This window comes from Phascolarctos cinereus, unplaced genomic scaffold (genome assembly GCF_003287225.1).
Source record: "Phascolarctos cinereus isolate Bilbo 61053 unplaced genomic scaffold, phaCin_HiC Scaffold_1;HRSCAF=81, whole genome shotgun sequence".
In the NCBI taxonomy this organism is placed as follows: domain Eukaryota; kingdom Metazoa; phylum Chordata; class Mammalia; order Diprotodontia; family Phascolarctidae; genus Phascolarctos; species Phascolarctos cinereus.
The window spans coordinates 72,214,363-72,230,410 of NW_027555514.1; the positions used below are offsets into that span (position 1 = coordinate 72,214,363).

At 33.4% G+C, this 16,048-nt stretch overlaps 1 protein-coding gene across 29 annotated transcripts in view; it reads left to right on the top strand.

Moving 5' to 3' along the window:
* The window catches only part of CREM (cAMP responsive element modulator), a 71,689-nt gene that overhangs the window by 27,494 nt on the left and 28,147 nt on the right, over positions 1-16,048 (top strand). For 16 of the 29 annotated variants that reach the window (XM_020990400.2, XM_020990401.2, XM_020990399.2 and 13 more), the window contains 3 exons: positions 4,841-4,987; positions 11,748-11,845; positions 12,013-12,155. The exons of 1 other annotated variant lie outside the window; for it this stretch is intronic. In XM_020990400.2, coding sequence (XP_020846059.1) covers positions 4,841-4,987; positions 11,748-11,845; positions 12,013-12,155 — 388 coding nt within the window. Of the gene's footprint in view, positions 1-1,163; positions 1,375-4,466; positions 4,684-4,840; positions 4,988-11,747; positions 11,846-12,012; positions 12,156-16,048 lie in introns of those variants that run through there. 12 more of the 29 variants (XM_020990412.2, XM_020990419.2, XM_020990411.2 and 9 more) reach the window with 7 other exon arrangements.

Below are 16,048 nucleotides of genomic sequence, written 5' to 3' on the forward strand. Positions count from 1 at the left end.
TAGGCACTTAATAAATATTTCTTGGTGGGTTTTTTATTTTATTATATCTGTCATGATAAATGCTATGGAAAATAATAACAGTGATATTTTTAGAGACAATTTTTTTCCTCCATTCCCTTCTATTCATTCATACACACACCCCTATCCTCTCTCCCCCCTCCCCCATTCCCAAAATCAAGTTCAGACTACCATGGTATTTCTTAAACTCTTGTAGCCTTAAAGTAAATGATTCTTTCTGCTGCTGTTTTTTATGTATGTGTATTTTTTTTTAATCTTACGGGTTGAATTTGTTTTTCAAAGTTGTAATTATACCATTTTACTTCTATAACAATAAGAAGAGTGATTTTCTGGAGCATTATTTTTGTTTATGCAACCAGTTTTAAATAGGTGTTTTGAAAACCTTTTATGATTCCCTTCATAATGTTATTATCATATAAATATAAAGATTAGGTTAAAAACCACACTACAAGTTAATCAGATATTTTAAAATTAACATTCTTAGTTATGTAGTTTCTGAATCAATTTGTATTTCCACATCCTCCCATCTTTGCGGATATGCTCTTGCTCAGTAGCAACTGTTTGTGAGGATAGGCAGGAAGACCTCTGTGAAACAACCTAGTCTATTGTGCAATTTGTATTCCTGTTCTGGTAACAAAAAAACGTTTTTGTGGGAGCAGAGTGAAGATACTAGATAAAATGAGGATTATTTCAGTGTTTCCTTCCTCTTGACCTTTTTTTTCCCCATAGAAGAACAAATGATATATTCCTCCCCCAAATTTTAATATGGTGAAAGTGAATGTTTTTTGTATCTAATTTATTGCTTCCACTTGTAATAATTTTGTTCCGAGTCATCCTCAAAATTGAGGCAGATTTTGGACACCTGTTTTTAGTACTGGAATTATGATAGTTAGTTAAAGCTCTACCTGTTAATGCAATCTCATTATTTCTTCCTGAAATTGAATTAGAGACTATAGACATTTGATTCCTTGGTCACAGGGTTATTACAAGAATTTAGTTCACAGTGACACATTTTTTACTTTATTAGCTCCCTTAGAGGGCTCTGTGACATTTGAAGGTCCATTGTGACATCACAAATCCATCTTCAGGGAACCTAGCAACAGATTGGATATAGTCTGTTAGGTCTAAATCAAGTGCTGTGTTTCAACATTGTGAGGTTTCTCCCAGTTACAAGTATCATTAATAAGATTTTTAAAATTGCAAAGCCAAGTAAGGCTGTAAATCGCATCATCTAATTTATCTCTTCAGATTAGCTGTCTGTAGTGGGGTTTTCAGTGGATGTGGTGGCATCAGCATAATCTATGTTTCAGGCATCACACACAGGAGGACTGCTCTTTAGGGGATCTAGAAAAAAAGGTAAACTACATGCCCATTATGGGTTAAACAGATCACTTTATACATCTTTTGGGCAACATCTTTATTGTAAATAAAAACATGCAAACTAACAAGGTTTTTATTTGTGAATATAATTTAAGTAACTAAAAATCCTTCGTTTAATATTCATTTTGATGTGACTTTCTGGAGAGTGATGAATATACATAAATGTATTGAGCTATTCAAAGCTAAGATTTTTTTTCTTATAAAAATCTTGGAATGCATATTTGATATTTGAATCTCTTCCCCTTATTTATGCATATTCTTTAGATTCAGACATAATAATATATTTTTATTAAGATATCACTTTCCTCAACTCCAAAGCATTAATTCCAATTCACTTTTTTCATTAGTCAAAAGCTGCTTATTTTTAATTTTGATGACTTAGCTTTTAACATTATTCCAAGTTCCTGAAATAGGACCATTTGAAAGGAGTATCATATTTTTCTTTCTACATTTTAATGAAATCTTCAGAGAAGACTGTATCAGAGAAGCTCTTTCTTAGAGCAGAATCTCTGGTGTTAATGTGGTAACAATCTTTTGAATTTCTTGGCAGTAATACACTTTTAAAATAGCTTTTTGCTATCATTGTTCTTTTTAGGAAAAGAGTCCTTTAAGAATAGATTTCCCAGGGAGCTTCTGTAAAATTAAAAATCTGCTTCCTACCCTGATCTTTCCTCCAAATTATAATTCTATAACAGCCCCTCTATTGGACTTTTCACCTGGATGTCCCACTATCATTTAACTTTTTTCAAAATTGAATCAGTAATTGCTTCTTAGTCCCCCCTCCTTAGTCCTTTTTATTATTACCCAGTTTTTTCAAGGGAATCATTGTTCACTGTTGCTACCACCATTGTAATTTATTCTCCCTCATACCCTAAGTTATTGCAGTAATCTCCTGTTTGGCCTCCCTGCTCCCAGTCTTGTCAGCTTCCAGTTCATTTTATGTGCTAATAGCAGATAATTGTTGTTCAGTTGTGTTCAACTCTTCATGACCCTGTGGACTGTGGTCACTCCATACTCTTTGTGGTGTTTTATTGGCAAAGATACTGGAGTGCTTTGCCATTTCCTTCTCCAGTGGATTAAGGCAAACAGAAGTTAAATGACTTGCCCAGGGTCACGCAGCTAGTGAGTGTCTGAGGCTGAATTTGAACTCAGGTCTTACCCTAGGCCCACTGCTCTTTCTACTGAGCCACCTAGCTGCCTCTGATAGATTAGTCTTCTTAAATATTTGTTTATTTTTTTTTTTAAATCACATCATTCTTTTGCTCAGAAGCTCTCCATGCTTCCCCAGTGCCTAGAAGATAAAGGGACAAAACAAATACTACATTTAGCTTGACATTAAACATATATCATAGGCTGGCTCAGATTCTATCATGTCCCATTACGTTCTTTAAAACAAATGTTTACATTGGGCTGGTGTCCTCACTGTCCTGTGATCGTCCTATGTGCATTCCCCCTTTAGTGCCCTAATTCATTCTTATCTCTATAGACCTTTCTCCTTCTACCAACCTTAATTTTACTCATCCTTTAGGGCCCAAATCAAGGCCAAATTATGAAGCTTTCTTTGACCATTCTAGCCCTCTACTTTGAACTCCTTAACGATCTGGGCTACAAAATTTTGCTCTTAATATAATGTATTCATCCAGGCACCTGAACTAAATTGTAATCTCTTTTTGATAGAGGAACATATCCTTTTTTCTGTATTACAGTATAGCACAGTGCTGAGTGCATTCTAGGGGCTGGGTAAATATTTGTGGGATTGGTAGGGAATTTGCTTTTTGCAAGAAACCTATTATGAATACCTTAGGTTTTGTTGTGTTTTTTTTTTTTAACCAGACTTGTGCTTTCATCTGTGTAGGGAGAGCTTTGGCGAGAGACTTCCTTTTCCAGTATATGTACCTTCTCTGCAGTTTATAGTCTTAGAACACTGAAAGGGTCATGCAGTAGTGTTCATCAAAAGCAGAATTTGATCTCAGTCTTTTTGATTCTGAGACTTAGCATCTATCCATTAGAAGAGCATATGCAGTGTAAAGAGAGATTTCCATTATTTTTTCATTTTTATCAAGTTGGATATGCTTGTCTCCTAATTCGTCTGTTTACTGTCAGTATGATTTATGATGGTGTAACATTTATGATATGCAGAACATTTTCACATATGTCCTTTTATTTCGTTGTCATAACAGCCCCGTGAGGTAGAAAGATGAGTCCATTTTACTGTCCTCTTTGTATAGATTCAGAGAGGAATGCCCAAGGGTCACACAGCTAATATGTGCGACAGCTGGAATTTGAATGTGTCCAATGTCAGATTCCAATGCCCTTTTCCTGACACTGTTCTGCTACTTTATCAGTCTGAAGAAGTGTTGAAAATTAGAATTATCCCCTGAAATAAGATCACAAAGTTTCCTGCAGCTCCATGGACACAGTGCCAGGCACCTGGTTTTCTGTAACATCTTGAGCACTGTAGGATTTGGTCGCTGCTCTTCAAAAATTACATGTCAAGGAGGCGAATGCTAAATTACTCAGTAGCAAGGAAAGAGAGGCACAGCTTGCTGTTTTCTGGGTATGTCTATCACTAAGATGATTAGGTTGTTTCTTTGTCTTACATGTTTGTGGAAGGAATCTTTGTGATTAAGAGATTCAGTAATTTAAAATTTCCTTTAGCAATAATGTTCTTTAGCTGATAGAAATCTTTGTTGAGAGGACCTTGACAGGTAGTGAAAGAGGAGGCAGTTTTTCTCCTCAGCATGGTCTGAGCTTTGTACAGAGCATTTGAGTTAAATAGGATAGCAAGGGATGGGAGGGAAGAAGGACCCTGTTGTTAATGGGTTAAAAACCCTCTGCAAGTATGTGGGGTTCTTGGTATTACTTCTGGTGTGCATTAGCTTGTGATTTTAATATATAGGTGTGGCAGTACTGCGTCTGCAGGGCATTGTCCTATGATCATAAGTACATCAGAATGTCATCAACTTGAGATTTTAAGTAACATTTGTTAGAATAAAAAGATTCCCAAATTTAATTTTCACTTAGTTTTCCTCACTCTTAAAATATTACAGGTAAAAGGTAAAAATAGTCATCTGAAGAGTTTAACCATAGCGTTGAGCTTTGCCAAAGGAGGCTTGGTTTCTGTAGTGGTGAGGTGGTTTAACTGCCTTAGAATCCTTTGCTGGGAACATTCTTAGCCCACCTAAGCATGGGGACTGAAAGTGAGGGTCATGGATTTTTTTTAATATCTATAACATCAGAGAACAGCTGTTCTAGGATAATAATAATAATAATAATCTCCTAATGGTAAATATAGCAGCTTGTTTGTCATTCCTTGATAACTAAAAAAAGAAAAGTAAATAAACTGGTCTTAGTGATGAGTAGCGCCTATTTTTTGGCCATTGTTACTGTTGTTTTGTTTTTATTGTGACATTTTTGTAATACTGAATGATCGTTTTTGCAGGTTTCTGTAGCTGGATCAGGTACCGGAAGAGGCTCTCCAGCTGTAACTCTAGTGCAGTTGCCTTCAGGTCAAACTGTACATGTCCAGGGAGTGATTCAGACACCACAGCCATCGGTTATCCAGTCACCACAGATACAAACTGTTCAGGTTAGCTTTCTTTCTGGATGACTTTGAACTTTCTTAGGCTCCAAAAAAAACATTGCCTAAGTTGTTTTTGTCTTCTCTGTAGAGCTGTTCTTATTAAAATCTTTTCTTAGATGTTACAGAGGTATTTCTGTGATACTTCTGTCATGCTTTGGTAGTTTAGGGTACTGCTCTTAGGACTTAATTTGCAAAATGATGTCAAACAAGGCAGCTAAATGGAACAGTGGCTAGAACTCTGGACTTGGAGTCAGGAAGACCGAAGTTCAAAAGCAGCTTCAGACAATTACTAGCAGTTTGAACCCAGGGCAAGTCACTTAACTCCTGCCTCAGTTTCCTTATTTGTAAAAATGGATATAATAGCCCCTACCTCTTAGGGTTGTTGTGAGGATCAAATGAGATAATATTTGTAAAGCTCTTGCAAACACTTCAAGAAGTATTATAAAAATGCTAGCTGTTATTAAATTAGTCAGCTAACTTATTTCTCTCTAGGGAAAAAAATCAGGCTTATAAATTAATCAGTGGTACATATTTTGAGAATCCCTCATGAAATACATTTGGTAAATATATTGGGATGATGGTGTTAGGATGGCATGGTTTTTAGGAGTGTCATATTGTTACAAGGAGACAATTGATTTTGAAATTAGTGTTTCTTCAGAAAAGTGATAGCTCAGTTCACTTTGATGCTATATATTCTTGAGTTTTTACTCTCTTAAATACTTGGATTTCTTTATAATCTTATAGTTTTAATCTTGTGATACTTTCTAGTAAACATTTATTCCAGTAGATCTTAAATCATCTGTTGTGGCTAAAATTTCATATTGTTTATGATGTAAATTCCATAAAGGGTTAGGAATGCATATTCAAGTGTATTTGTGTGTTCAGTTTACTCATTTTCTTTTCATTCCTTTTGGGGAATAATTTTTTTTCTTCAAATACTGACATTGACCATAAGAAGGAATCATGACTTGGCATATTTTATTCATATCTGTTCTTGAAAGCTTGGATCCAGCAGTATAATGAATATATATTTTAAATTTTTATTTCCAAACATATCCCTCCTCATCCTCTACCCCATGAGCCATCTTTTCAGCAGCATAATATTTTAAATTGTAGGTATCAGCCTTTAAAATTTTAAAATTATCTTTGTGTATTGTACATCTTTTCTTATGTTGTTCAAATTATTTAAGAAAATTTGGCCCAAATCTATGCTCTGTATGTTAGTAGATGATTTACAGGCAAGTTTTAAAACTTTCTTGACTCCTAAATCTAGACTTTTCATCTTCTGTTTAGATTCTTAACTTAATAAGGCATGTCATTCTTTGTCCCAGGTTTTTACATGACTGAAGTTAAATGAAGGCATAAAGTCTTGAGTATACTGGGAATTTAGTCATGTCGAGCAAATGAATGGATTTTCCTTGTATGAAGGAATGTAGAGAGCTTTTTAAAGAAAATAACTGAACTTATGATTTCATCTGAGTAGGGCAACTCCCTACATGGAAGCTACCTCTACTGATAGAGCTCAGCACCTTCCCTGTAACTTTGTCTTGAAGTGTTATGTGGGCCATTCAGAGGTTGAGTGACTTGACTACGGTCATAAAACTAATATATATCAGATATAGGCCTTGAACCCAGTTTTTCCAGAGTCCAAGGCCAGCCTTCGTCTTACTGCCATATTGCCTTAAAATTTTTGCTAAGATCTAAGAGAGAAATTTTTCTGTTTTGTATATATGTATGTGCATGTGTGTGTGTGTGTGTGTGTGTGTGTGTGTGTGTACTGTGATTATATAATAACCCTTTTCCAGAATCAGTTATTTTTGTGCCTTTTGTTGTCTTTTGTTTTAACACTGTAGTCTTTTTTGGAAATACCCCTTTCTTCCCAATTGAACATTCTCTTATATCGAAGAAAAATAGTCAAAAGAAACATAATATAGTAATTACATATGAGAGCATGTTTGTGTATAATATTCTGCCTTAGTTGTTTGCCACCTCTATTGCCAGGTTTAGAGTGGTATTTTTCATTATGTGCTCTTCAGCATACTGGGTTCTTTAATTGTTAAAAGTTGGGCTTTGTTTTAGTGGGTGGTTTTTTCCATTGAAATTGTTGTCAGTATTTATTTTGTTACCATCTCTACTCATGTCACTCTGTATCAGTTTATACAAACCCAGTTTTTCATAGTTGTCATTTCTTACTGCATAATATTTCTTTACATTCATAAATGAGTTTTTTTGGACAATTTCCCAGTTGATAAGTTATTTTTCCCCCAGTTCTTTTACTATAACAAAAAGTTGAAGATGTGACTATTTTGATATAGTATTATATATCAGACATTTGTTTCTGTCTTTGACCTCCCATATACATATATATATACACACACACACACATGCGCGCGCACGCCCAGTATTGGGACCACTGGGTCAAAGAATATGAACATTGTAATTATTTTTTTTACATAATCTAAAATTCATAATCCAAAATGGTTTAACAGATAGTAGCTCTACTAATAGCATATTTTTGTGCCTGTTTTCCCTTAGTCACTTCAGCAGTGATTCTTTCCCCTTTTTTTGGTCATCTTTGCCAGTTTGCAAGTTATGGAGTAAAATCTTGGAGTTTTAATTTGCATTTAAAGGAGTTTGAAGTGTATTTTCCATATGATCATTTATAGTTTGCATTTTTTCTTTTGAAAAAAGAAAATGGTTGGACCTCTTATCTGTTGGCAAATGGTTCTTGGTGTTATATTTGTGTCCATTCCCTATGTATCTTGAATATCAGACATCGATTATGTTGATTTTTTCCCACTCAGCATTTTCTCTCTTTATTCTATCTTCATTCTTATTTTTTGTAATCAAAATTATCTACCATGTTTTTAATTTTAAAAAATTTAGAATAGTATTTTATTTTCCCCTAATTACATGTAAAAATAACTTTTAGCATTCATTCTTTTTTTTTTTTAATTTTGAGTTCCAAATTCTATCCCTCTCTCTCCCTTTCCCCTTCCCTGAGATGGTAAACAACCTGATATAGGTTATATATGTGCAATCACGTAAAACATTTCCATGCTAGTCATTTTGTGTAAGAGCACTCAAGCCAAAAAAAGAAAAAGAAAGAAAATGAAAAATAGTATGCTTCGATCTGTATTCAGATGACATCAGTTCTTTCTCTGGAGGTAAATAGCATTTTTCGTCATGAGTCCTGTGGAATTGTCTTAGATCATTGTATTGCTGAGAATTGCCAAGTCATTCACAGTTTTTCATCATATGATGTTGGTGTTGCTGTGTACAGTGTTCTGGTTCTGCTCACTTCACTTTGTATCAGCTCACACCATGTCTTTTATGTTCATCTCTAGCCCTTCTTTAGTTAAAGGTTTACCTCTTAATTGTAGTTGTGAAAGGCATCTCCTTTCATTCTCTAATTTTTTGTTTTATGATATAGGCTTTTGTGTTCAGGTAGTATATCCATTTGATTCTTTACTGTGTTGTATGCTATTCTAAATTTAACTTCTGCTAAGCTACTTTCCTATTTTCCCAGTAGTTCTTGTTTGTTCCACTGATGTAATTTTATGTGTTTTTAACCAGAGTTTTGGTCACTGTTGGTCATTTTCTTTCTTATAAACTTTATTCTAAGTTGCGGATTTATGTTTTGACTGGATTTTTCAGGGAGACCCCACACCATTGTAATAGTAGGTTCTCTGAGATTCTGAATCATTTCCAAGTCTGAGTAAACCTATTAAGAAGTAATTAAGTTTAATCCCTTAAATGTTTTCATTTGTTCTAGGCTGTCCTAGATTGATCTGCTTACCTTTTCAGAATTTAAAAATTTATGAGTGGTGCTGGTACTTTTGGCTGTTAGTGTGTATTAAGGAGTTACTGGCAGATTCTGATACCCAATCAGAGCTGCTAGAATAATAGAAGCTTTTTAAGCTAAACACTTTTTCAGACTTTATATCATGATAGAGATATGTTTCTCTAGATGGCATTTAGCCCTTCATTTTTGTCTTGTGAATATGCTTCTTTTGCTGTCTTGAGTTTTAGGACAAAGTTGATGATATTAGTTATGGTCACCCCCAATACAGAGACATTAAGAAATATGGATTATATTAGAAGTATGGATTAGTCATTAATTTCATCATTATATTCAAATTATACTACCTTATCTTGATAGGAACACATGAATAATTGTGTCAGAGCTCCCTTCTCATGGCAGAATATTATAAAGGACTCTGGAAGCACATTATTATTATATATGTGGATGGTGTTTATATGTATATGTGTGTGTTCACACACACATAGACACATGTACACACGTGCTATCTTGAGACACTCTAGTACTATTGGTACTATACCATCTGTTGGAAAATCAAATTTTCATCAAAGTCAGACTATTAAAGTACTTTGTCAAGTTAGAAGTCTGTATACCCATGTACATAAATCTGCATAAATGACTGATATTTTGGTTAATCAGGGTTTTTGTGTTCATATCAAGTTTTAGCATTATTAGGCTTACTGCATTATACTTATTGTTATTGCACTAAATTTACCATTGTGACTGATACTAATAAATACTCACATTTCTATGATTGTTGGTAAATTGTAAGCTCTTTAGGATAGGGAGCATGTAGCTTTTTTGTCTTTGAATTCCCATTACTAAACTCCATGCTTTCAGCATACTAAGTGCTTATTAATGACTTAATTGAATTAGTTAATAATATTTTACATATGTTCTCATTTAATCATCACAATGGTCCCCTATAATTTATGTGGTTCAGTGTTCAGAGTGATTGAGAGTTAATGTTGTTTTAGAAATGTAAATTTAAATTTTTCCCAGGTTTCCTTAATATTTGTTATTGTATTTAATGTTATTAGACCTTAAAAGTGAAACAATACTACTACTTTTTTGAGAAGAGATAAACAAATTTTTATGTTCCACATTTTTGAGGCTTCCCAGTTTGATACTGGAATCTAATTTGGGAGGAATCTTAGAGAATATTTACACCAATTCATTTTATGAAGAAGTTATAGTTTTTTAGAAATATACTATGATTTTTCAAAGGCACACAACTAATTAGACATTGCACATTTCCTCCTGTGTGTCTTTTGTTTCACTGGCCTTTTTCTTCTTCCATACTGTCATTATAAAAGGATAATGTCTTTATGCCAGGGCCAGATTGGATCTGTCTTTGAATACCACTCTTTCTAATCTTCACCTCTTTGGACTGGTACATAACACAAGTCTTTTGTTTAGCCAGAATGGTATATTTGCTGCCCCTAAAGCATGCCATGAAAACCCCTATTTCCTCTGTGTTTTTTTTTATAATATTCCCTCCAACACTAAGTGCCACACCCCCTTCCTTTCTCCATTTATTTAAATCCTATGAAGCCTTCAAAGAGTACTTGGAGTGAACAGTGCAACATGGCAGCCAAAAAGGCTAATATGATCTTCAGCTGAGCTAAGAAGGCCATAGTGTGCACAATAAGGGAAGTGATAATTCCACTGCACTATTCTTTCCTGGTCAGACCCCATCTAGTTATTGTGGCACTTAAAATTAAATATGTTTTAGGAAGGACATTAACAAGTTAGAGTATATCCAGAGGAAGGTGACCAGATGATGACATGGCAAGAGAGTATGCCATATGAAGATCACAAGAAGGACCTAGGTAATTTTTAGCCTGGAGAAGAGAAAACTTGCAGTTTCCATGATAGTTGCCTTCAAAGATTTTCTTTTCAGATTTTCTTTTTTTAAAATTAGAAATTTCACAATCAACATGTGAATATTTCCATATAGAAGAGAACAGAAAAAAAGAATAATATATGAAATGTGGATCTTAATTACATGGAAATTGCTTCTTTTAAAGAAGTGTATTAAATTTTTAATGCTTTTGTACCAACGCTATCTTGCTTATCTGTGTTTCCTTCTGGACTTTTTTCTGCTCTCTTCTTTTTTTATGTTATATTGACATTCTTTTTAAAATTTTCATCACCTGACCTACCCATTCCTTCCTGCAATTATTCCTCTTCTCAAAAAAATCCTTCCCTTTTTAAACAAAAATTAAGGACAGTCAAGCTAAACAAATTCACACATAAGTAATGTCTAACAACATATGTCTCATTCTGTCTTTGTGAATTGGAATGGTGTTCATGTAGAATGGAGATTATATTCATTTTGATTGCCCCAGAGGGTAGTGGAGTGGATGTTATGAAGGCACATTTGGTCTCAAGGTCTGGAAAGCTTGCTGACAATTAAAGTTGTCCAGAAGTGAAGTGGTTGCTTCAAGTAGAGGATTTGACCTTACTGGAAATCTTTAAGTGGAGGCTGGTTGACCACTTGCTAAGGATGTTGTAGAAGGAATTTCTTTTCAGGTACAGGCAGAGCTAAATGACTTCTGAGATTTCTCCGCACAGTAAGGATCCTTGATTCTTTGACACAGAATTCTCCACCTTCTACATAGAATCTTCCCACATTATTCCAGATCTGCAGTGATTTGGCTTTCTCTCAGATCTGTAGTGTTTATCTTATGTGCTATTTATTTGGCACATAATTATATATACTGCTGTCCTGTTGTAAGTATTTCATGTGTTGATGTATTTTCTCTAGCTAGATTATAAGTTCCCTGAGGGCTTGGACTATGTGTACTTAATTTGTATCTGCCACAGTACATAATGTAGTGTTTTATATGTAATATTCTTCAATAAATATTTATTGGTTGAATGAATTAATTAGAAGGCCTTTTATTTTATGATGAATTTTTAGAAACTCTTGTATTCTAGGTAGCAACAATTGCAGAGACAGATGAATCTGCAGAAGCAGAGGGTGTAATTGATTCTCATAAACGTAGAGAAATCCTTTCAAGAAGACCTTCATATCGGTGAGTTTGTTAAAATTTCCATTGCAGTGTAATTGTTGTATAATATTACGTAATTAGCCATCAACACCTTAATTTTAAACTTTTGTTTTTGCTTTTAGTTTTATTTCTTAAAAGCATGTTTTAGAGAAGTTAAAGTGATCATTTATACTCTGCAAATTGTGTTTTAGAAAAATACTGAATGAACTTTCATCTGATGTGCCTGGTGTTCCCAAGATTGAAGAAGAAAAATCTGAGGAAGAAGGAACACCACCTAACATCGCTACTATGGCAGTGCCAACTAGCATATATCAGACTAGCACGGGGCAATACAGTATGTATACTAAGATACAATATGATATAATTTTATTTTTAAGTCCTCTGTAGTTATATTAAAGAAGTATATACCATGCTGAATTAAAATAATTTTGCTTTTCAGCATTTATTATTTTAGTTTTTAATACATCAATTATTTCCACCTGTATGTATTACAGAATTTAAAAAATGGATGTTAAATAAAATGAGATTTGTACTGAAAGCCATTTACACATTGAAAAAGTCTGCTTTTATTAATAATCAAAATAAAAGAATTAAAAAGAAAAGAATTGGGTAATAGTGTATATGGCAAGGTTTTTACCCTTTTCAGATATATTTTCTTTCATTTCTGCTAAGAATTTTTGCTTTGTTATTGTTTGTGGTCATTTTACTGTAATTGTGTATTAAAGTTAAAAGCAAATGAATAGAGCTAAAGTCTGTACTTTACTGTTGTTAACTCATTATGAAAAATACCTATTATTTATTAATATGAAAAGGTTATATTTGTATTTTTAAAAATGTTTTTAAGTGTATTTCCATTTCCATTCCTCTCTTTGTTCATTTATATTGTAGCTCTGCCAAAATGAGGATGGGAAAAATATTTAGCTTTTAAAACCACAATAATAAGGCAGACAATTTAACTGAAATCTTGAAACTGATGCTTATATGTGCATTGCTCTTATATATGTTAATGTATTGTAAATACTTATGTTCATTGCTGTAATTAAGGCACTAGTTGTTACTCCCAATAAAGAGCAAGTTTGCTAAGTCAATGCTTTTGTAAAAGAGATCTGTGTTGCAGGTGCTGGAGGATTGGAAATTTAAACATTCTGTTGGTCAGATCTAGGACTAAATTTTGAATGGTCTCTCTCCAAAACCCTTCCAGAGTTCATCACCTAGGATGAAAAATCTTATTATTACATTCACAGACTTTAATCTGAGCAAGGAGGAAATCACCTGTGAGATCTAGAAAGACTTTGTCAGTTTAATGTGCTTTAGGATATTTTTCCAGTTGTGCTGATAGTTTTACACTAAGCCATCTACACAATTTCCTTTGCTGCTTTGGTGACAGGTATTGTGTATTTATAATACAGCTAGTATTGGATGAGACTTGGAAGAACTGGGTTTTAGTGTGGCTCTGTGACCTTGGGCAAGTCACTTCATTGCAAAAATCAGATGCTTTTGATAAAGAGTACATAAACATACGCAGAAAAAGAAGATTGTTTATAGACTACACTCAGCTTTTACACAAGCTAGATTTAGGGGAAAAGTGGCTTTCATGTCGGTATAAAAAATGTTTACTATTCCACTTTACTAAGTCATTTATCATAAGGTTAAAAAGATAATTTGTGTGAAAAGTAATGCAGTTAACATAGAACATTTAAAAAAATGTAGGGATAGCATCAGAGTCTCATACACATTTATTAGACTTCTGCTTCTGCCCAAATAAGGACATTTCTTCAGGGCACTTTTGGATCCAGCTTTCTGTGCAGCCAGTGGTCAAGTATTAAACTTGAATTGGAGATAGTGTAAAGGGTAATAGCATATCTTCCACTTGAGAAGATTGTAAAGCTAGATAAGGGCTTCTTTTTTTTTTTTTTAGTTCTGTAGATGTTCATGTCTTTGTTTTAAGAAAGATCTACCATCTTACAGTTTTCTGTATTTGAGCCATCTGTACGCTAGAACTGGAAGAACTAGTTTCCAGTTTGTCTCTGATGTAATATTATTAATCATTTTAAACACCAAATCCTGGTTCTTTTGTAGATTCAGTCTTTTGATAATACTTGACCTTTGTTAATTCAGCAGTGTGATTAGAAAGGTGTACTGTATTTCTGTAAATTCATGTCCCTGGACCCAATCGTTACTATGTTAGTAAAATATAATCTGCAGAACCTTCTAAACTTACTTTACCTTTATTTAGAAGATAAATATATAAATATATGGTTTTATATTAATTGTAATGCTTACTTTAAAGCATCATTTTATAGTCAATAACACTCTTGTTTTCAAGTCTATGTATGCATGGTTAAATAGTGTTAATTGCTGATGTCAACAAAGGTCAAGTGGAGAAATTTGCCTCTACTATAACAGCCAGCCAGTTTCCATCTAGATGTACTTTTTGAGGGCTTTTCAGAATCTTTTGTTGCAAAAACTTGTAGTTTTTGTTTGTTTCTTTAATTTTCATCTCTGATTTCTGCTAATCTTCCTATTATGCATATTTCCTTTAATAAATTAAAAACAACTTAATCTGTCATTGGTATTTGAAGGGTTGATTAATTATAAAAAGCAAAAATTACTAATATAAAAGTTGGAGAAATGAAATCTTTTATAAATATGTTCCAAATAGATAATGGTCGTCAGCATATATTGGAATGTGCACCTACATATAGATAGAAATTCTATGAATAGAATCTGAAAGTTAGTTATTTGCTATAGGTTTGCTGTACTTTTATAACATGTCTTGCCCTACCAGAAAAAATAAGAAATGAATATTGAGTTAGAATAGTTCCCGGTGTTAGGGGGGGAAAAGAGATAAAAGTAAGAAGAGATCCATTGTGTATGCGCATGATCTGAAATCAGTTAAGTCTTCATGTATTTCAGCATAGTCATATTGATGGTTTTGTTGCATGACAGTTGCCATTTTTGTACAAGTGGAATTATTTTATCTCAGGAGAAATCATTTAAAGAAATTATATAAATGGTCTCTATTTTAGTCCTAGAAATATAAATATGTTAGTTATTGAATTAGATATTACACATATTCCATGAAATCTCCCTTTAAAATTTTTACTACATAAACAAGAGAGAATTTCTCCCAAAAATACAGTAATGGAACTTATTAATTTAGCATGATGTTGGAATATTGATGAAGTTTCTTACTATATAAAAGTTTCCTTTAAAAACTATAAATTTTCCTATCAAACGTAAGATCTTTTTACTTGATAGTATAGACTTATTGAATATTTCCCTTACCCCCAGATTCCAGAATATCAGTTATTCCCTACTCCATACATATTTTCTGATCATTTTTCTTGCCCTCAAATATTCTTGCTTCTGTTGCATTGGAAATTTTGCTAATATCTGATTTTAGTATCTCAACCTTTATGAGCTTATATTTAAAATTAAGTGAATCAGTCTATAAAAAATGACTTGCAGACTGATTAGAGGGATTAATAGTCTTCTTAAGATTTCAGAGTTGTTGGGAAAGTCATAGGTCTGCTGAGTCTATTCTTTATAGAAGGAATTTGGTTTATACCAAGTTTCAATTCAACTGAGATAACTGATGAGTTTCTAAACCTAAAGTACTATATAAAATGTCAACTATTATTATTAAATGAGCATAGTTACATTTACTACAGTTATTAACTTTTGTGTTTTGTGCCTTTGACTTTGGAATCGTACATAGAGTATATTTTCAGAGGTATAGACCAGATGCCTTAATGTACATTGTAAAAAAAAAAATGTTTTTATCAGGAGTAGTCTTATGTATTTCACAAATCTCACTTTGTGTGACCCTTCCTATTGAATCTACTCTTTATTTCCATGTGGTTAGTTGTGTTGTGAAACTTACTGTTCATTCCCAACTCTGCCAATGAATTTTGTGACCTTGGGCAAATCATGGGTAAAATGCAATAGTAATGCCTAACTTAATTATCTCACATTTACCCACATTTTTATAAATGTGACCTGTGTGATATTTGTGATCCTTGTATTGACAAACGGGCCAGAGTAAGTCTCAGCCGTGGCTAGATTTTAAGAATCTGAGTCCATAACTCTTTCTTTTGTTTCAAGTTTTTCTGTGGAAATTTAAAACGGAGGATTTGTGGTGAGAATCTGTTGTTCTTTTCCAATCTGTCAACATTTTATCAATGAGGATACATTGTTGTTGTCTGTTACCTGTTTTTTCACAAC